At 38.6% G+C, this 22,894-nt stretch overlaps 1 protein-coding gene across 3 annotated transcripts; it reads left to right on the forward strand.

Moving 5' to 3' along the window:
• Nucleotides 1–9,011: 9,011 nt before the first annotated feature.
• On the forward strand, nt 9,012–15,785 carry LOC131696048 (uncharacterized). 3 transcript variants are annotated; one of them, XM_058984573.1, is made up of 3 exons: nt 9,012–9,223; nt 15,142–15,226; nt 15,289–15,785. In XM_058984573.1, the coding sequence occupies exons 2-3, from the start codon at nt 15,182–15,184 to the stop codon at nt 15,757–15,759; spliced, it is 516 nt and encodes a 171-aa protein (XP_058840556.1). In that variant the 5' UTR covers nt 9,012–9,223; nt 15,142–15,181; the 3' UTR covers nt 15,760–15,785. The 3 variants fall into 3 exon arrangements, with proteins under 3 accessions (XP_058840556.1, XP_058840555.1, XP_058840557.1); XM_058984572.1 differs by having other exon boundaries at nt 9,012–9,152; XM_058984574.1 differs by having other exon boundaries at nt 9,014–9,128.
• Nucleotides 15,786–22,894: the final 7,109 nt, after the last annotated feature.

Below are 22,894 nucleotides of genomic sequence, written 5' to 3' on the forward strand. Positions count from 1 at the left end.
TGATTCATTTGATTCATTTGATTCATTTGATTCATTTGATTCATTTGATTCATTTGATTCATTCGATTCATTTGATTCATTTGATTCATTTGATTCATTTGATTCATTTAATTCATTTGATTCATTTGATTCATTTCATTCATTTGATTCATTTTGTTCATATCTTTAATTTTATTAATTTCAGGTTCAGTCATTCCATTTATTTATTTCATTCAATTTGTTAGTTTTAGTCAATTTATTCTATTAATATTATACTTATTTAAAAATATAGTCTAAATTTTCATTAATTAAGCTAATATAATTTGATTCGTGTATTTTATAATTTTGATTTACTACTTCGCATGAGTTCTGCAAACTAATGAATGATCCAACAGTGATATGTGTAAGAAATGTTTCATCTCACTGCTAGGTGGATTAAATCGGTTTTTTTTATAGAAAACTAAACCAATGATAGCCATAATCATCTCAGAATCCAACAAAACTCAGTTTGTGAGAAGATATTGTATAATTCAGCAACTAAGTATATTTTTATTAATCAAGAATCCAATGGCAAATTGAAAAGAGTTTATGTCATTAAACAAATATTCCATTATTACTTCTTTATCTTATTGTTTAGTTCTGAGGAAGGATCAGGGAAAGAAATAATCACCATTCACCACAACATTATGTATTGAATTTTACATAAATAATCATTCATTTAATTTTATATTTTCATGAATGCTATTTTGTATTATTTCTATACGAGGGAAATATTTTTTGGTTTATGTTCTGAATTAGAATATCTTTTCGCCTCTACTTTGCCACCAGGAATAGGCACAAAACTGTGGAATTTCTGAGTTCCAGATATTGTTTTTGCGTTATTATACAGTTCTTCGAGTTCTTCTGACATTTTGTTGTACTGTTCATATCCGTAGCAGAAATTTAATTTTGTGATATTTTTATCAGTTCGCTCAACTATCCAGTTATGTAACTCTCGGGGAGTTGTTATGGTATTTCCATAGTCGCGAGCAAGACTGGCTCTATTTGCCATTCGCTTGAGAGTGCCACCAATAGCATCACAGGGTCCTTTTCCATGGAACGTTGCAAATGCTATTCTGCCCTTAATTCATACTTTGACTGGAATCTACACAAGCTTGCGAACTTTTTTATTTTTGTATTGTGTAGCTGCTCCATCAGACATAAAAGAAATTTTAGAAAACTGAACTGCAGTCTTGGAGTCTTCCAGTCTTGCATTATTTCAGTTTTCTAGTTTTCCACTTTTTCAGTTTTCCAGTATTCCAGTTTTCCAGTCTTGTAGTTTTCCAGTATTTTAGTCTTCCAGTCTTTCAGTTTTTCAGTCTTTCAGTCTTTCAGTCTTCCAGTCTTTCAGTCTCCAGTCTCCAGTCTTTCAGTCTCCAGTCTTTCAGTCTTTCAGTCTTTCAGTCTTTCAGTCTTTCAGTCTTTCAGTCTTTCAGTCTTTCAGTCTTTCAGTCTTTCAGTCTTTCAGTCTTTCAGTCTTTCAGTCTTTCAGTCTTTCAGTCTTTCAGTCTTTCAGTCTTTCAGTCTTTCAGTCTTTCAGTCTTTCAGTCTTTCAGTCTTTCAGTCTTTCAGTCTTTCAGTCTTTCAGTCTTTCAGTCTTTCAGTCTTTCAGTCTTTCAGTCTTTCAGTCTTTCAGTCTTTCAGTCTTTCAGTCTTTCAGTCTTTCAGTCTTTCAGTCTTTCAGTCTTTCAGTCTTTCAGTCTTTCAGTCTTTCAGTCTTTCAGTCTTTCAGTCTTTCAGTCTTTCAGTCTTTCAGTCTTTCAGTCTTTCAGTCTTTCAGTCTTTCAGTCTTTCAGTCTTTCAGTCTTTCAGTCTTTCAGTCTTTCAGTCTTTCAGTCTTTCAGTCTTTCAGTCTTTCAGTCTTTCAGTCTTTCAGTCTTTCAGTCTTTCAGTCTTTCAGTCTTTCAGTCTTTCAGTCTTCCAGTCTTTCAGTCTCCAGTCTTTCAGTCTTTCAGTCTTTCAGTCTTTCAGTCTTTCAGTCTTTCAGTCTTTCAGTCTTTCAGTCTTTCAATCTTTCAGTCTTTCAGTCTTTCAGTCTTTCAGTCTTTCAATCTTTCAGTCTTTCAGTCTTTCAGTCTTTCAGTCTTTCAGTCTTTCAGTCTTTCAGTCTTTCAGTCTTTCAGTCTTTCAGTCTTTCAGTCTTTCAGTCTTTCAGTCTTTCAGTCTTTCAGTCTTTCAGTCTTTCAGTCTTTCAGTCTTTCAGTCTTTCAGTCGTTCAGTCGTTCAGTCGTTCAGTCTTTCAGTCTTTCAGTCTTTCAGTCTTTCAGTCTTTCAGTCTTTCAGTCTTTCAGTCTTTCAGTCTTTCAGTCTTTCAGTCTTTCAGTCTTTCAGTCTTTCAGTCTTTCAGTCTTTCAGTCTTTCAGTCTTTCAGTCTTTCAGTCTTTCAGTCTTTCAGTCTTTCAGTCTTTCAGTCTTTCAGTCTTTCAGTCTTTCAGTCTTTCAGTCTTTCAGTCTTTCAGTCTTTCAGTCTTTCAGTCTTTCAGTCTTTCAGTCTTTCAGTCTTTCAGTCTTTCAGTCTTTCAGTCTTTCAGTCTTTCAGTCTTTCAGTCTTTCAGTCTTTCAGTCTTTCAGTCTTTCAGTCTTTCAGTCTTTCAGTCTTTCAGTCTTTCAGGCTTTCAGTCTTTCAGTCTTTCAGTCTTTCAGTCTTTCAGTCTTTCAGTCTTTCAGTCTTTCAGTCTTTCAGTCTTTCAGTCTTTCAGTCTTTCAGTCTTTCAGTCTTTCAGTCTTTCAGTCTTTCAGTCTTTCAGTCTTTCAGTCTTTCAGTCTTTCAGTCTTTCAGTCTTTCAGTCTACATACATATACATAGTTTTTGTATCATTCTACGGAGTAGGATTGAAAAATAAAAAAGGGGATCAAGTGTTCTCAGTCACCCCTACTATTTGCTGTACGCTTTAGCTGAGTTTTACGCGTTTACCCTGACCGCGGCCTACGTATCGGTTTTAAAGTACCTGTCGAAATTAATATTTTAAAACAGAAAGTTGAACCAATATTTTCCGATAAATTCCTGTTGACTTGATTTATTACTAATTATCATGAAAAAAAACCGCAAAGAGATTTTAGATGTGAAACACGTATTGTTGAATGCTCTCTCATGAATGTTCTTTTAAAACATAAAATAATTCATTCTTTTGTTCAAAATCCGAACCCGACCCGACCCCGACAATTTCTAATTTGAAAAACCCGAACCCGACCCGAGCCCGAAAGTTCAAAATTTTAAAAACCCGGACCCGACCCGAGCCCGAGAATTTCAAATTTGAATACCCGGAACCCGACCCGAACCCGAAAAGCTTCAATTTATAGAACCCGAACCCGACCCGAAACCCGTCGGGTTCGGGTCGGGTCCGGGTTTCGGGTCTAAAAACCCGAACCCGACCATCTCTAGTAGGTAGGGAACAAAATTACTTATGAGGAATTCCACGAAGGTCCGTCCGAAAATCTCTAAAATCGTGACCGACCATCTTAGATTCCGATAAAACTTCACAGGTTCAACCGGCATGGAAGACTAGATTATTTTGACTCAAGCATAATTTTTTAAAAGGGCATAAACGTTTCTACGCGCAATGATTTCAATTTTTTCGTTCGATTACACTATTTTATACAGTACAACTATCTGAGAACGAGTTACAGGTAATGAATACTTCTGCACGAAAAAATATACACTGAAAAAAATGTTGTCATTTTTCACAAAAACAAAAATTTATGATAAAAATTTAAATTACAAATAAACTCATTTTGTCTAATTTTTTATATTTTGTCAAAAAAAAAAATATAAAGGGAAAGGAAACATTTTGAATGTGTTTTCATGATGGAGGAATTATCAGCAAAAAAGTTTTTCTAACAGTAACTTTATACATGTTTTTAAATTTCATACTAATTGACATACAAAGCTTTAATTTTATTACAGAATATAATTCTAAGTATCGCTTTAAATCAAAATGCATTTAACAAATATCTTCCAAAATGCGACAGTTTTCGAGATATTTGGGATTATTCTCCAACAAAAACAATTAATTCATGTAATTATGCCCTTTTCAAAAGTTATTCGCGTTACCCCATCATAAATTGTCAAAAGTCTAATGTTTATCGTTTTAAAGACATATAAGAAGCTTTTTCAGTGTATTTGGATCATGGAGAAGCTTTTAGTAAAAAAGTTTTCCTAACAACAACTTTTGACAAATTTTTATAATTCATACTATTTGCAGTCAAAAGTACAATTTTATTTTTGAATATGATTCTAAACGCCATTTTAAATCAAAGTGCTTATAAATTTTTTTTCTGAAATGTGGTAGTTCTCCAGATTTTAAGTTTTGTTTTAACAACACAATTATTTTGTTTTATTACGACCTTTTCAGGAGTTATTCATCATCAACAACAATTAGTTTTTCGCAAGGCCCATAACATTTCCTATATTTTTCCCATTGACATCAAGGCGATATTGTAAACCATTTGAAAGCTATACAAAAACAACCAAAATATAATTCAACTATATAGTTTAATCAGCAGATCCTATGGTAAATTATTATGATTTAACTGTTTATGATAAATCTCTTCTATTGTTTATAAACGATAAAAGTTACATTTTATCCAAAGCTTGAGTGTGTGAAGCTGACAACAGAAAGTTATTTTAGAAAAATCTAGATTGAGGAACACTTCGTTAATATTATTTTATAACTCGATATACTCCATATACGTATAGTATTCTGTAGGCAGTTGTTTTAAATGAAAGTCTTAAGAAATTCGCTAAAGACAGGAACTCTGTTACAATTTTTTGAAAAACTGATTCTCCATAATTAAAACTTCAAAGATGGCGGTTTCGTAATTTTGGCATTTGGACAGTAAGTTAGATTTTCACCAAATCGCCACCAAATTGAATTTCTACGCTGCTGAGTCCAAGTAAGTAGAAACAAAGTCGTTCTACACTCGTCCACAAGAAACTTCTTCGAATACTGCCTATCTATTATAATACACTAGCTAATACCCATCGCGCGTTGCTGCTACGTTCAACGAAATAGGAGGAAACACAATTTGTTCCAAGGCGCCGTCTGGCGGACAGATAATCTCCAACCAATAGCACACAAACACGCTCCAGAACAACTGCCTGCTATGTATAAATTTTGACGGCAATCGGTTAAGCCGTTTACTTTTATATAATAAAATACAAATACATTGAAGACCCGATTTGATCAGCCCCCAAATTTATTTGCCTCATATGAAAATATGTTTGATGGGCTCTTGCAGACGAACAAGGCTGTATTTGAGTAAATCCTTTCTTGACCATGTTTTCCTTATCTTAAAGATGCAAATAGGCAAAAATAAAAAAAACCATTTTTTTAAATGTTTGCGCTAGAAGACTTCATTAAATAATCAGAAATAGTTATTAGACTACATCAAGGGAAGGAAAGAATATTTTAACAGCTTCAGTTTATTATGAAGAAAAAAAATGTCGCGATTTAGTCAATGTCCTCATTTTGTCAGCCTAAAATACACCATGGAGATGATAAAAACGGGTCTTTACTGTATTTATTATTCACAGTAATAGGTACATCCCATTTTCCGAAGATATTTTCTTTCAATTGCATCGAACTACACCAATTTTTAGGTAATTTTCAAGGGGTTATTTTATCGACTTCTTCTAAAATTCGGCGAACCTATTCCCATTCGTGCGATAATTTATGTTAAAAGGGTATCCTAAATTAATTGGTATAGTGAAGGGTTTAAATGTTGCAGATAGAGAAAATTCATAAATTTTCAGCTTTTCCTACATAATATTACGAAAGCTTCTTAAACAACTGTTCCTAATAAGATTACGTAAATTATAAAGTATTTGAAAAGGAAGGTTAACGAAAAGTTTCGTGAAAAGAAAATTCCAGTAATGATAATAATTTTTCCTAGCGGGTTGTGAGAGTTTTTTATTTGTTCTTTGGTATTTGTATTAGGGATAATAATTCAGATCAAAGATACTACCGAGAAGTCATTTTTAGAAAAAGTCGATATCGAAGTAAAGTTTGAACTATGCACGCATGCACTTTAGACGTAGCAAGATACAAGCAAGCTATTGAGATTATGAACTGCAAATCCATTCAAAAATTTGTTTTTCGAATTTTTTGACTCAGCACAACATAACCCCTTTAGGAAAATACACAATGCGTTGATTGAATAATTTATATATGTTATTACGGGACATTAGCAATAATTCGTTTGTATTTCAATTTTATGGGCCAAACTATAGGAAAAATTAAAAACAGAATTTTTATTTTTGATGCTAAATGTGTTCAAGGTGCATGAAACGTCGAGATTTGATGCAAACTGGAAAAAAAAATTTGACGACAGTTCACTTTTTTGGATTTTGGCACATTTTTGCCTTTCTCATATAGAAAGGTTATGCAATCACTCTGAAAAACGTCAACCTAATCCCGGCAAAAAAATTTTTCGACTCGTATAAGGTTTCTGGATTTTAACAGGGGCGTAGTTGATGGTTTACGGAGAGGGGTTACACCCCCCCTCTACTGTTCACTCCCCTCCTTTAAAAATCTCTCCCCTCAGACCACCACCCCATCCAGCCCTCATACCCCTCCCTTTCAACCCCATCATCTTTAAACCACCACTGTATCACAAAGCATACAAATTTAAGCTGGGGAGTCGTTCGTTCATGGGACTTTCGCCCTCCTCACATACCCACCCCCGCATGACAAAATGAGTTAGCAAGCAGATAACATTGACAAAATGAGTTAGCAAGCAGATAACATAACTGATTAGGCTAATGGAGTATGATATTTTTTTGTTTCAAGTGTTTCACCGTCGTAACGTAGCTCATCAAGTTCGTGGCTGGCATGCCATTGTATATAAGTGCAAAGTGTACTAAGAATGTAATAGACATTTCCACAATTATGTTGAACATAAAAAGCCTCCGTGCCATAGTTTAGAGAAATGAGAAAGGCACAATTGCACCGCTAGGTGGATTAAAACAGGTTTTAGTATTCGTATGACTTTTAGTTCGGCAGAATCAGGAAGACTATTCTGTTTTTTTAGTTTGTCTGTGAGTACTTCATACACTGTATAATTAGAAAACCCACAGATTTTAATCGTCGGCCTCAGAGCGGTTTGCACTTCGATATTGTATGATTCCTCCAACTACCCTTTTGCGAACAACGTCAGAAGTTTGATTCTTTTTTGATTTAAATGTAACAGTTTGTTCCAGCTTCGTAACCGCTCCTGTTTAGGGCAGAGAGGTTTTGCGGAACTAGATAGAACAGTGGTTGGAGTCTGTGGACTTTTCGAACTGCTTGCCGACACTTCAGTTGCTCTACCAGCCATCCTGTGACCTCAATAATCCACCCTCATCTATCGAGCTTGAGCTAGCGTAGTTGATGGTTCAGTTTCTGTCACCATTCGTTTCACATTACAGACCTGATTGCTTGAAGTGGTTTTTGCAACTGCTGCGTAAGATTTGACGAGTGCAGCTGCTCCCGGTGTGTCATGATTGTCAATAGAACTCGTACACAAAAATCGCTTAGAAGCGATAGCTTCTTCAATCTTTGCAGAGATGCTAGAAGAAAGACGCTTTTCGAGTTGGTCAAACTGCGCCTTTGAAGCATTATACACTATCTGCTCGAAATCTTCAGTAATCGAAGCAGATTCGTTCGTCTTCTCAAGCAACTAGCCACAGGTTTTAGAGATCGTTTACGCACAACTGCTCATGTCTGCACGAAGATCACATATATTTTTTAGTGCTACATTTTCCTTTATTGCACTAACAGCCACCGTGTTCAAATCCGAGCACTTCACATGAAGAATTTGCTCACACCCGCCAAAGCAGGAGATCATTATCAAACACAGTTTTGGAAGCAAACACATTGCAATTGACTGACGTCACAAATTATCGGTGTTTGCCCTATCACCACTTCTTTGCACACCGGAGGGACTTGGGCCAGACAAAGAAGAACAACTGCCGCCAGTAGGTTACCGGTTGTGTTGTTGCACTATTTCACTCAAAACCTTGGCTGCACTTTAGCAAATTCAGCAAACACGCATTAAAATTCTGAATAACAAGTTTCTTCCTCTGTAAATTGGTACATTTTTTTACATTTTGTTTTCTATAACACCATTAAACAAGAAAGATAAACGACGATATAAAAGTAAACACTGCACAGTAGCATTGTTAGCCAATAAAATTTAGGTTAAATGTCTCTTTGGATAATAGTTCGATGTCAGTAATCTATACCTCGTTTCGCATAAGCATTCTGGTGATATGTAAAGCATTTCTATTCGCTGTTAAGTTTACCAGTTAACTCTAGAACGTTGCACTGGGGTACAAATTTACCCCTCTTTGAATTCGGCATTTACCGACCTGGGACAAGCCAATTTATGTATTATCGATTCAATAATTTCCGTACTTTCAACTACACAGCTGTTTCGCAATTAAAAAAATATTATACATTTCTTTTGTTTGCATTTTTACCTGCGAAAATTGCGATCAACGCGTGGGGTACGTAACGTGTAACGTTCTAGGGTTAATAAACAAAACCGTAAAAATAACTTTTATACACAGATGTTCATCAGTATCAAAAACAAATTTTTTGTGTTCAGTGTTAGGTTTTTTGAAACTGGTTTGGATAAGATCGATTCAGCTATTGCTGAGAAACACGAATGAGAGTCAAATATTTCAATTACACACGACCATTACACAATGCAAGCGGCAGCAACAACAACAACAACAACAACAACAATAGCAGCAGCAACAACAGCGATACGCGCGACAATGTATCATCTTCGGTAAGCTTGAATGAACCAACGATACAATCTCAAGCTAACGCAAACGTGCCTTATAAAATAAACGAACTGGAATGGAAAAAGATGCAACTAACCAAAGTGGAAAAGAGATGACAGGTAATCAATGTTTGGCATGACTTCCTTATTCACGCTTAGAATAGAATGAGCCAAGCGTCTCTAGAACAAGTGGCGTTAATACAAATAAGCCCGCTCTGCACACAGGAGCTATCAGTTTCATTCTAACAACCCAAGTCTAACCTAGCTAAAGCACAAAAAACAATACAAGTGTAAATCAGTGCTATCCTATTCCATCGATCACATCCAGTGGTTCGCAACATACAGTCAGTCTACTAAAGTTTTTGGCGGTTCGTTTTAAGTGGTTCACAAAGTGTTTTATTTATCAGTGTTTGATTCATGGTTAAGGATCGCTTGAGGGGTGATACAGAATCATATTTGGAGACAAAAATCGTTCTATACATACCATAAAATCTCCACTTTTACAGAGGCATTAAACTTTTTCTGTAAATCGTTTATTTTTGAATACCTCCAATGTAAAATAAATACTTTGAATTTAAAATCTCTTCATCGGAAATGTGAGAACATTTTCTATTGAATGGTGTCGCCATATGTTTCAGTTAATAAGTCTAAGTATCCTTTTAGAAGTAAATTATTTAAAAGTACAAAGAGTTAACATAGTAACTTTATTAATTCAGGTAGTATAATTTGTTCGTACTTTATCTCTTCTTGTCTCCATGTTTTCGGATTATTGAACTTGGATGCTTATTTAATCTTATTTTCTCTTATACTAGATTTATTTAAAAAGAATATGCAATCTACCTTATATTTTTTGTATTAACTGGAAAGCCAACAAAACTTCACAGAGAAAAATGTACAAACCGTTCAGTTAAGTGAATTTAGTATACGTTTAGAAGTCATATAGTTTAAAGTTAGTGGTATTATTGGCATTTTCGTAATTTTTCCTAATCAAGTACTTTACCATTATCATCATCAAAATAATGCATCTCAGCAAGTTCTAAAATTCCTTCCTAATGATCTCTTTTTGTTTTGACGCGAAATCGTTTCAATCACATCATTGAATATCCAAAACCGATGATTTCGAACCCGCTCAAATGAACAATCGCTTTAATAAATTTTGTTTGCCACAATAGATCAAAATGTTGGTCGCAGTGGTCCGTCTCCAACAAAAAAAAAATAAATTTTGTTAATTAATAATTAGAAAAATGACAACACACCTCGAAAAACACTAATTCTGAACTATTCTACTAGAAAAAAAACCACCTAGTACCCTTAACTGAATGATATTTCTACATAATTCGATAGGAAATTTTCTCTGCTCTCCTAAATTCCTTGGAATAGAAATATAAAGCATATTTTTAGACTAGAGTTTTTAAGCACTTTCAAGTCGACTAAAAAAGTTTAAATAAAATAACAAAGAAACGTGAAGAGATTGGCATATAATGTTGAAGGACCAATTGTGGATCATCTTGAAACTCAACTTTTAGATAAAAGTGACTGTTACGTTCATTTCATAATTTTGAAAAAAATAACAAAAACCTTATCAAAAACACTATTTGATTACTTCATCACTAAAATGTTACTTGATTAACTGAAAGATAATAGGGCTTCGTTCTCAACTTTGAAGCGGCTGTAAAGGAGCAGGTGTCAAACGTATACTTTTTGAGTTAGATGTATTATTACACAAATAAGTCATTTCCAGTAAAAAGTTCAATAACTCTGTAACGGTTAAGATGGAATGGTATGTGTAGAACATTTTTTTCTTACTCGAGAGTTTGTTAACCATCAACCAAACATTATGTACAAACATTTCCAGCCACAAACATCAAGTTGCAAATTTCCATCACCCAGGGCCACCACTAGACTCAAACATGCCGACATTGTTCTAAATCATCGAACTAAGTTGATTGGTATACAAGACTGAACAAATTCTACATATTTGGGATATAAGAAATGTGAAACTGTAAAAATATATTGGTTTCTTACAAAGCACATATCTTTATCCAACTTTTAATCTTGAATGTAAAGTTATACGAATACTCGATTGTGAACGAATTATTATTTTTTGCCGCTTTTTATACTAGAGGTTTATACTTGCCGATTTTTCCGAGCGAGAACTTTTTAAGCAATTCTTATGCTGAAGGATTTTAGTACGATTTTTACGCTTGATCTTTATATCCAATTTATACCTTCTAATGTGTTGGAAGCGGGTTCTATGAAGCATATTTTGTTCTTGGTTTTGGTCACTCCTTTGAAATCCCATGCTGATACTGTGTACTATTTTTAGGAAACAGTAGGAAAACGATCAAAAATATCATTTTTCGTTTGTATATGTATACACTAGGATTGATTTTTATGAGAATCTGTTGATCATTTTGTATATACGGGCCATTCCATGCCAGATTTACAACCAAAATTTGGTGATGGTTTGGACTAGCATTAAGTTGGTGATAGTTACTGAAGAGGACAATCCGAAACACTGAAAAACCCATACTTTATGCTTATGCACAACAAATTTAGACTTATCAAAAAAAAAATTCTCGCTTGAGAATTTTGCAAAAAAATTAAGTTGTTTCTTTCATTAAGGGGCAATAGAAGATTTTTTTTCTTAAGAAAAGAATTGATTTCTTTCCTTTTCCATATATTTAAATATCAACATGTTAGAAACACATTTTACAAACTGCCCCGACTCCTTCCTGATGTTGGAAAAATAAGTAAAATTTGCTTTCAACTCTTCTGAACACTTTTATCATGTTTTATTCAAACCCATGTCTTCAAAGTCTCATATATAAATATCTCAAGAACCGCTCAAGTAATTCCCTTGCGTTTTTTCGTTGTAAAGCTTTTTAAGGGGTTCTCTTACATAATTGGGCAAAAAATACCTTATGTTTGGTAGTTTTTTGAAGAAGTAAAATATCTTAGATATGTTCGCTATTCTGCAACATATTCTATAGTTTTTATCTATAGATTCAAAATTTTCGAGTGTAAGGTGTCAAAAATGGCGTCCAAGTATTTAAAAAACGATCTCATCTGCGAGTACGATACAGATCGCAATTCGTCGTCTACAACCAGAAAACCAAAACAATCATGAAGAAAACATTCCATAGCCCTAACCTAAAAAAAAATGAAAAAAAAATCGTTATAGAAACAAAATAGCAGCCACTTCAACATGAAATATCGTATTTTCGTATGATTTTTCCACTTTGGCCGGCTGTGAAACATCGTTAATGATCAAAATATTACGATTTTGTAGGTTAAAGCGCCGTAGAATGTTGTCTTCTTTTAGGTGGGCAAAATGCGAAGTTAATTGGTTGAATGGTTCAAAAACGTGAATGCCTGTCAGTGCAACGAAATTTCAAAATCAGTTACCTATTTTTGCTTGTATTTACCGAAACCGACATGCAGATTCACTGCCTCCCTCATTTATTAGCTTTCCAACTGACTGAAATTTTATGCAGAATCGAATGCTTGAATGCAGAGGAAATGTAAACTCCTTCACCAACCAAAGTATTCATTTGTTTTTATGTGGACGGTTTGAAGGCAGAAGTGCAGTTTTGCACAATAATCCCTCTCAGAGCTACCAAAGAAACAATATTTAGTTTGCTTCTGAAACCGAGCATATCCGACGCATTCAGCTGTTGCGGGAGAACGAATGACGAGGGAAACGAACCCAAAATTTTATTTATCACGACGGGTATGAATTGAATTTTGTTTCTCTTTCAAGTTCACGCAGGGATGCCAATCTTTTTTATGCTCTGAAGCCTGCATATTCGAAAAATCTTGTTTCGAGAAAACGGCCATTTTGGACGCTATTTTGACATCTTGCACTCGAAAATTTCGATTTCACAGATGAAACCTTAATATACATTTTGCAGAATAGTGCACATTTTTTTTCCTTTTTTTTACTTCGACTATGTTAGTCACATTTTCTTTTTTACATTTTAACGACATTCAATTAGATAGAGATTACTGGGTAGGGAAAGTTATGACACTTAGAGCCATAGTACTCAAGTGAGAGCAAGGATGTGAAGTAAACAGATCGGAAAACTTGAAGTGGCAGGGTCATTAGAACAGGCTTAATATCGTACGGGTTTAATCTTTGTCTTCTGTTAATGAGGGTCCAGCTTAGGCAGAATAACTACGAATCACCCGAGTTCACTAACATGTGTCCTGATAAAGGTAGACGTATCTATCTTTACCGTGAAAACCGACGTCGGTTGTCACGGTAAAGACGGTTTAAGGACGCAACATATTTTTCTTCCCAAGGAAAAAATGTGGATGAACCAATTTTCGCATGAGGGAACAACACCTAACTTAGAAAAGTTGGATTTCAATGTTTCATGTTCCACTCGTCACTAAATGACACCAACTTGCAGTCAGTTATGTGGTGGTAGTTTGGATATAAAGCTAAATTAACAGCAAGTTGGTGCCAGTTGCTGACGAGTGGAAAACGAAACATTAAGATTAACTTTTCCAAATGAAGACGATTGTTCTAAGAAAAAATATATATTTTTGTTCCAACGGGTACAATTTTCTGCACAATTTGATTTTTTTCAAAAGGATGGTTCCAGGATTAGACATTTTAATATATTAATAAGGTATTGCATTAGCAACTTTAATCAGCCGGAAGGGAGTGGTGAAGGGGCAACTAAAATTGTTATTCAGTGCAGGAGTCGATCAAGAATTTTTTTAACATTTTTATTCAAAATTTGGACTATTTTTGTGAAAATCACTCCTACAAAATTATTTTGTAGAATTTGTCATTTTTAGATTATAGCCATTTGAAAGAAATTGGTAAAAAAAAATTTGACCCTTTTCAAAAGACTTTCTAGATCATTTTTGGAAAAACAAAATATGCAAAGTGGCTTTTTGTGACAAAGTTCTCAAAGTTTCATTAAAATCTGAGAGGGTGCTGTCAACATTTGTTCGAGTTGGCGCGAAATTCGTCTACTACATCTTCATCAGACGAGTATTCGCGATTAGCAGTTCTGATCGAACTGACATAAAAGTCTTTCGAAAGTAACTTATTTGATTTGCTAGTCTCGTCGAGACTTGGGACATTTGTGCAAAGGCTTTTCCAACCACTTCGCTCAGACGACCAAAGGGGATTTCTGTATGCGAGTCAACTTAAAGGTCTCCAACCCGTCGCTGCCTCTCAAAATGATATCGTAGCTGCCTCAAATTATGTGGTGGAGCTTTGCATCACCGACAATTATGAGGGAAACCCATATCTGCCACAGTATGATACAACCCTTTTGAAATCATCAGAAGGTGATGGTTCATTATGTGGTAAATATTCCAAACAATAGACGTATTTCTTGTTTATGTTATCAACAGTCATGTTGACTGTGACAGCACAAATATCGCGAGTTGTGAGGTTAGATATAAGACATGCGTCAATATATTCGTAAGTATACAGGCACGAGGTATTTCACGTGGATTTACTATGCCATTTTTGTTGAAAGCTGCGAGGGCGGGATTAAGTAATTTTCCAACAAAGAAGTTTTCTTTATGGAAAGACGGTTCTTGAACCAAATATATGGAAGCTATTCCTTCCTGCACAAGGCGGGATAGATTCATGGTTGCTGTACGTTTATTATGAAGATTAATTTGTGCTGCTTCAACCATACTCGATCACAGCACTACATATTTCATCATCAGCACTTGTTGTACAGCAGTTAGAAGATATCAAACACGTTGGCTTATAATCGCCTATACTACCCATGATCACACATTTATCCCGTTTTCTATGGTATTAGCTATAGGTAGAGAACCCCAAAATGGTTATTAGGGACATGACCACCATTTGAGTCCCACGATTAGCGAAGAAACAAACGTCCACTGTGTTAGAGTTCCGCTTAACACAGTAAGGGTAAGACCCAGGACACTCCGTTCGCGACCGATATATTTTAGTCCTGCCAGCAATTCAGTCCTCGGTACGGAGAAACACCTCGATATGAGGACTCCTGTTTTCAGTCGCCTCTTACAACATTGGAACAGGAACCTAGCAGATTAATTCTTGGTTGATATACTTCAACCCGCCGGATACCACACGTCCTCTAGGCTGGATTTGTCCAGAGAAAGATAATAGGCTGTTATCAACTTCCTAGTGGACCCCAGCCGGATATTCCATAATAATCTATCTCATTATGTGGGGAACGGAAAAACAGCTTTTTTGGGAATAGTTTTTGAAGGATCATCTGTGCAAATACTGTCTCGGTTGGTTGGGCAAAATAGTTATGAGGAAGAAAAAACTTTCCAGTACAGGTTTAGGAAATTATTTTCAATATAAAAACCTCATTCATTCGCCACCCACAGGTAGTTCTTGCATCTGAAGCAGTAGTATATTACTAACCAAATGAAATCCTTGATGATCATCGGACTTGGCATGTGCCTGATGGCGGTGAGCCTCACAATTTAATATAATTTCATCCTTTCAAGTACAAATTTTAAAAACTTTTCTAGGTTACCGTCACGGCTCAAGCAGGTGGCAGTAACGTTCTGAGTTTTCTACAAACCGAAATAACTACTCTAACTACCACAATCAACAGTTTGGTCAGTCAAATTAACGCCGCTCTTTCCGGTGGAATCTCGAACGCCAACAGAGCATTGTCCACAGGATTAGCTAATGCCCGTAATGCCCTCCAAAATGCTCAGACGATTCTTACCAGCATTGTTGGCAATGGATTGACTCAATTCTCTACTGGTTTGAGCACAACGCTGAACACTCAAACCGCTCAGCTATTGACAGACCTTGGCTACTTGAACGGTAATCTAACGCAAGTTCTGGTTGCTGGAAATAGCGCTTCAATGGATCTGATTTACAATCTGGGCAATGCTACTGCAAATCTGAACGCGGCGACAGCTAACGTGGCATCGCATGTTAACTCCTTGCTCGGCAATTTGCTAAATACAGCTTACATAATGTTTCGATAGTTTCCATTGTGCTTAAATTGAATAAAGAATACCTAGTACCAGCATTGAATAATATGTTTGTTTGTCAACGAATTTTACGGAATATCCGGAACATTAAAATACGTGCGCAATAGAATAACAAGAAAAATAAATTACTCCCATCGGGTCACCCCTGTATCGATTCCTAGCCGCACCAGAAATCAGTAGCGACTGGCTCAAATGATATGTTCCCTATGTTGATCGGAGATTTGTGCCTTAGCCCCACCAGGAGTTTCGACCCCGAATTGGAACCAAATCGGATAAGACTCTCTTATGAAGCAGCTTTTATTTCGTCAAATCGGTTTGCTATGGTTTCATTTTCCATATGCCTTCTTTAATTTTTCATTAGGAAACATTATAAATTTCTCTTATGTTCATGAGAATCATAGAATGCTCGTATGAAATTCAAATGATTGGCAGATGCAATGGTTTATAAACTATAAGATAATCATAAAAGTCGTATGTTTTCATATTAATCTTATGAAAACATGATTTTGTTACTTTTCTTTTCACGGCTCAAGCAGGTGGCAGTAACGTTCTGAGTTTTCTACAAACCGAAATAACTACTCTAACTACCTCAATCAACAGTTTGCTCAGTCAAATTAACGCCGCTCTTTCAGGTGGAATCTCGAACGCCAACAGAGCATTGTCCACAGGATTAGCTAATGCCCGTAATGCCCTCCAAAATGCTCAGATGACTCTTACCAGCATTGTGGGCAATGGATTGACTCAATTCTCTACTGGTTTGACCACAACGCTGAACACTCAAACCGCTCAGCTATTGACAAACCTTGGCTACTTGAACGGTAATCTAACGCAAGTTCTGGTTGCTGGAAATAGCGCTTCAATGGATCTGATTTACAATCTGGGCAATGCTACTGCAAATCTGAACGCGGCGACAGCTAACGTGGCATCGCATGTTAACTCCTTGCTCGGCAATATTCTAAATACAGCTTACAGAATGTTTCGATAGTTTCCATTGTGCTTAAATTGAATAAAGAATACCTAGTACCAGCATTGAATAATATGTTTGTTTGTCAACGAATTTTACGGAATATCCGGAACATTAAAATACGTGCGCAATAGAATAACAAGAAAAATAAATTACTCCCATCGGATCACTCCTGTATCGATTCCTAGCCGCACCAGAAATCAGTAGCGACTGGCTCAAATGATATGTTCCCCATGTTGATCGGAGATTTGTGCCTTAGCCCCACCAGGAGTTTCTACCCCGAATTGGAACCAAATCGGATAAGACTCTCTTATGAAGCAGCTTTTATTTCGTCAAATCGGTTTGCTATGGTTTCATTTTCCATATGCCTTCTTTAATTTTTCATTAGGTAACATTATAAATTTCTCTTATGTTCATGAGAATCATAGAATGCTCGTATGAAATTCAAATGATTGGCAGATGCAATGGTTTATAAACTATAAGATAATCATAAAAGTCGTATGTTTTCATATTAATCTTATGAAAACATGATTTTGTTACTTTTCTATGCAATACGTTAATTCTTATGAATTTCGATATACGTTTTGCCTGAGTGTAGCTAACCGATTTGACCAAATAAATGCCTTTTCATAATCTAATCTTATGATTTACATACGTGTTACTATTGTGGCTAAAAATATGCGATATTCATATGAAATTCGCTGTTTTTTGCCTGAGTGTATATAAATCATGTCAACTTGTCGCCGTTTCACGATCACATGCACAACTTTGTTTACAAATCACACGAGATTATTGTCGAGCGTTATTTTTCAATACCGTACTGAAACTCAGAGATGATTGGTTGTGACGCGTGCAACCCGTCAGGGTTACAATTTAGCACTGGGTGGAAATACACCCTTTTTTGTGTATACACTCCGTAGAGTGTATTGTTTACGTAATATAATGCTCACCGCTGTTTCGTACCGTTTACGTTTATTTGTGAATTTTTGTATAGTTTGGCGTTGGTGAACGGTTTTGTTCGTGCTGATATGTTAGATAATGTTTGTTGCGTGAATTTGTACGATTAACATAGGGTTTAGATAGGCTACCACTTTCCTCTTGCCGTGAAAAGTGTGCTGATTATGCTGTGCATCGGCGATGATAGCATTGCGGCGATGCGGTTGGAGGTTTGTTTTGGACGATTTTGAAGGCGGCCATAGAGTTTAGAAAGTGACGAACCACGGTTGAAGACAGACGTAGATTATTTTCGGAAAAGTTTATCGCCACAGTAGCTTGTAAGTGAAGTGCGCGTGTGTGCCAGAAGAGATTCCCATCGAAAGTGTCGGCCCGTGGTTCGGTCAAAAGTTTTAGTGGTGCAGGATCGTCGTCGGGGGAAGCTAATTGTAAAGGAGTTTTCGCTTCCTCGGCTAATCGTAAAGGATTCTAAGCGCCCACCCCTCTCGCTGTAGAGGAACGAAAACTGCAGGTGAACGCGGCCGTTGGGATCCTGGCCAGTCGGAAGTGGCAAGAATCCGCCAAACATTCCTGTCACTAGAAACATCCAGCAAAGGTAGCAGAACGCAACGAGGAGAGAGGAAATAAAAGTCGGTAAATTTAGTTTATTTGTGTTACTATGTTTCAATTGCCGCAAGGTTCTACTGTATCGTTTTTTTAATTTTTTTCGGTAAATTTAAGACTAAGAGACACGAAAGCAATGTATTTATTTGTTTTTTTCCTTTTTTGTTTGTTTACATATGAAGATTCGAAATTCCGGTAGGAGCACTTAGGCCACCCTGACAAGAAGGGTCCGCCGGGCAATCAGAACCCGAGTAGTGGCCAAATCGCTACTTTCACACGCGATACGCTAGCGAATGACGGATCTCAATAATAGTATGTCCGTAATAACCTACGAACTTGGAACTATTGAGCTACAGGTCCAAAGCCCTGGTAAAGGAGGATGGTTGTGATGATCTGGGCCGCGGTCATCACGTAAAGCAACAAAGGTCATAACCCCAAGTCCAAGGCGGGAAGCGATCCGTGCCGAGGGATGAGTCATCGAGGGGGTGAAAAAGATGCTCGATCGTTAACGGAGCCTGTGGGGTACCTGGGCAACCCCCACAGTAAGCGTCCCTTACCACGTTAATGCGGAGCTCTGGCGTGGCGGACCTTTCTTTTTCGCGCTACTCGTGGGATCAATAAGCGAAGTGAACAAAAACAAAAACAAACAAACGGAGGTGCCGAACCCCTTTGCCAAAGGTGGTTTGATGAGGTCTCCCCCCAGTGGGGAGGGTAGTGGAGCGTCGGGGGCTGCATCCGACAGCACCAGTGACCCCACCCCCCGCAGTGGTAGGAAATAGCTCTACCAACGCGCTGGACGGACCACTAACCGCGATGCGTAAAGTTGTGGAGCAACTCGATAGTATCATCGAGTTTACAAATGCGAAACAAAACATCAACAAGGATCTGAAACAGAGCCTGCTGGTGCTCCGAAAAGCTGTTCGAGTCGCAAGACAGGAACAGCAGGCTTACGCCAAGAGGGTAGAAGATCGAGAGAAGGCGACAGAGGAACCCAGACAGTGGCCTCCAAGAGGGAGGAGGGAAGCGAGAAGGCCGACATAGGTACCCAGGCAGGGGCCTTCCCCTTTCCCTTCTATGGAGTAGCCAAGTCGCTCGAAGCGGCGGCTGAGTTCCCCTCGAAGGTCAGGGGCAAGCGCAAGACGGCGTCAAACTTGAAGCATCGTAGGAAGTCACCAGGCGAGGGTGCAAAAAGCAACACCAAACGGCGTATAACCGTGACGGCCAAACGCCGTTTGGTCGAGGTAAACCGGGGCGCAAACGATCCCGTCGGGCAGAAAATAGAGACCAGCAACCCGGCGCAACCGGGACAGGGGGCGAAAACCCCTGGAAGCTGGTCAGTAGGAGGAAGCCGACGCCGGACGCACCTCGACCCGCAAAGAAGGCCAAGGACAGAGGCGAGGCCTTGTGGTTAAAGACCGACAAGGACAAATATGCCGACGTCCTAAAGTCAATGCGGGCGGCCGAAAGCCTCTCGGCCGTCGGGCAAGACGTGCGCAGCGTGAGACGCACCAATACAGGTGAAATGCTTTTGGTGCTGAAACAAGGCGCACAATATGGTGCGGTATACAAGGCCTTGGCCCAAGAGGTCCTGGGTGAAGGCGGCCGAAAGCCTCTCGGGCCTCGGGCAAGACGTGCGCAGCGTGATACAATTTGGTGCGGTATACAAGGCCTTGGCCCAAGAGGTCCTGGGTGAAGGCGCCCAGGTGAGATCGTTAGGGGCGGAAATGCTTACACTGGAGAGTCATTTCCGCCCCTAACGATCTCACCTGGGCGCCTTCACCCAGGACCTCTTGGGCCAAGGCCTTGTATGCCGCACCAGCCGAGTTCACGGCCGCAGACGATGTCGTCGCTGCCGTCACCGAGCAATGTGGCGCAGTAATTGAGCGGGCCTCTGTGCGCCTAAGAGCTAGACCCTCTGGCACGCAAGTAGCCTACCTCAGGCTACTGAAAGCGGAAGCAAAAAAGGTTACCGGGATAGGTAAACTGAAGATTGGCTGGTCAGTATGCCCAGTTAACATACCCCAGCCGCCTTCAGTGGATAGGTGCTATCGGTGCCTTGAGTCCGGCCATAAGTCGTACGAATGCAAGGGTACAGACATGAGCAAACTGTCGTCGCTGCGGCGCGGAGGGACATAAAGAGCGGGGCTGCACTAAGGTGCATAAATGCCTTATCTGCACCGCTAAGAAGCAAGCCCGTAACCATGCTATGGGTGGACCTTCGTGTCCCTTCGGTGAGGAAAATAAGAAGAAGCCATGAACGTCACACAGCTAAAGCTTAACCATTGTGCAGCTGCCCAACAGCTGTTGTGGCAGTCGGTCTCGGAGTCGAGGACAGATGTCGCTCTCTTATCCGACCCGTACAACATCCCTGCCGGCAACGGCAATTGGGTCATTAAGCTGTATATAGTTTTCCGTTCCATTCGATAAATTTTAGGTCCAATATACATAATATAACATTATTTCAAAAAAAATCGTTGTAATACGTAAAAACGATTTTTTTGTTTTTTTTTTAAATAAATTTTATGTAAACTTGGCAACCATACATAGGAAAACTGCGGTTGTTTACATTTCCTATCAGAACAACACCCAAAATGCCAACTGCCAACACTGTTTGTGAAAGTTTAGTTTGTTTTCCGCGCTCCTCATTTTTTGTTTATATCATTGTAATTATTGCCTCAATATCCTGCAAAACCGTTCAAACTTGTTATCCAGCCTCCGTGTTCACTTTCCGAATGACGGTGTTTTGCTCACACGCAAGGTAGGACCGCAATATCAAGGTATTCTGGACAAGCTGAAGCAGTTTGCCGATTTGCCACAACCGCCATACCACCGCTACACCGCCACTCCGTCACCTCGCCACTCCGTCACCTCGCCACTCCACCTCCATCACTTCCACTCGCAGTTTACAAAAGTGTCACCATCCTGAACAAAATATCAACATAACACACGACCAAATACCGCCCATTAATTTGCTAATTCATCATCCAGCAGAAATAAACATCATCGCCGCTGCTGTGTTTTATTTCTGCCAACCGAAAGAACATATACATCCATCAGTTGTCGTCCGCCTTCCTGAACTCCAGGTGCCAGAACGAGAAAGGTGAGAAGTAATTGGTAGTTGTTTTGGTTAGTACTTTCTTGCGCTCCTTCGATCTTGTACCTAAGTGAATTTCGTACCCAAAAACATACCTGTCATCATCTTGTAGAGTGAAAGTGGCGCCATCTGTTACTGAGCATTTCAACTAGTAACCCTTACACTACCGCATATCGTAAAATGCCTGGATTTTGTGAGAGTTGTACTGATAAATTTTCCGATGGTCGTAATGCTGTAAAATGTGGCGGTTTTTGTTCATCATCATTTTGCGCAAAATGTTGCGAACTAAACGACGAATTATTTGCCGCTGTTATTAACAAGTCTAACTTATTTTGGATGTGTAACACCTGCAAAAATATCATGGACAAAGCACGTTTTCGTAACGCATTAGTGTCCGCAAACCAAATAGTGATCGAGGAGCTTAAAAATTCAATTCGCAACGACATACTGGAGGAATTAAAGGTAGAAATTCGGACCAACTTTAAAACGTTGATAGACGCTGTACCAAAAACGCCGACTCCTGGACCGCGACAATTTTCCTTTAATTCTGCTAAAAGAAAGAGAGACAACGACGATACAGGCTCCAATCCTTCTAAGCTGCTACGTGGTACTGATGTCGCTGGTTCATTGACACCATCCATCGCTGTGAATCGTGAAGATAAAAATTTTTGGTTGTACCTGTCAGGAATTTCGCCCGATGTCCCTGATGAAAGCGTCACCAAGCTACCTGCGGATAAACTCGGAAATTCGAACATCACTGTCGTCAAGTTGGTCCCTCGTGGCAGAGATCCTAGAACGCTGAATTTTGTCTCCTACAAAGTTGGCATGCCCCCGGATCTCAAGGAAAAGGTTATGACGGCGTCTACATGGCCAGTTGGCATTGCTTATCGTGAGTTTGAAGAGAAGTCGGATTCCAGAAAGTTTATTTTGGAAACCGAATGCGCCCGAATCTGCAACAATGACTGCTTCCACTGCTCTTTGCCCTCCTCCCAACTAGTTACATCGCCTGTTTCACATCCTGTATTGCCTGTTCCCGAGGTTACCGCACATTCCGAGCAGTTTCTTTCCGTTTACTACCAGAACGTGCGAGGTATGAGAACGAAAACACAAGAATTCCATCTAGCGCTTTCTTCTAGTGAGTACGACGTCATTGTCCTTACGGAAACCTGGCTGCGCGAAGACATATTAAACGCTGAGCTCTCGTCAAACTACGTAATATATCGCTGCGACCGCAACTCAACAACCAGTCATCTGCGTCGAGGCGGTGGCGTCCTAATAGCGGTAAAGAACAACCTCGTAGGCACGCAGCTAAGCTTATCTGGAATTGAACGCCTGGAGCAAATCGCCGTGCGTATCGCCCTCCCGAATCAATCTGTATATATTAGCTGTGTTTATCTCAGGCCAAATAGTGATCCGGATTTGTATCACGCGCACGCTAATGCCGTTCAAACAATTCTAGACAATGCTGGCAGCACCGACACTGTTCTCGTCTTTGGAGACTACAATCTTCCACG

This window comes from Topomyia yanbarensis, unplaced genomic scaffold, assembly GCF_030247195.1.
Source record: "Topomyia yanbarensis strain Yona2022 unplaced genomic scaffold, ASM3024719v1 HiC_scaffold_65, whole genome shotgun sequence".
NCBI lineage: Eukaryota > Metazoa > Arthropoda > Insecta > Diptera > Culicidae > Topomyia > Topomyia yanbarensis.

Bases quoted from the DNA above. Each gene is read 5' to 3' on its own strand.
- LOC131696048 (XM_058984573.1), top strand. From the start codon at position 15,182: ATGAAATCCTTGATGATCATCGGACTTGGCATGTGCCTGATGGCG. The intron at 15,227-15,288 runs GTGAGCCTCACA...AAACTTTTCTAG, and splicing joins TTGGCATGTGCCTGATGGCG to GTTACCGTCACGGCTCAAGC.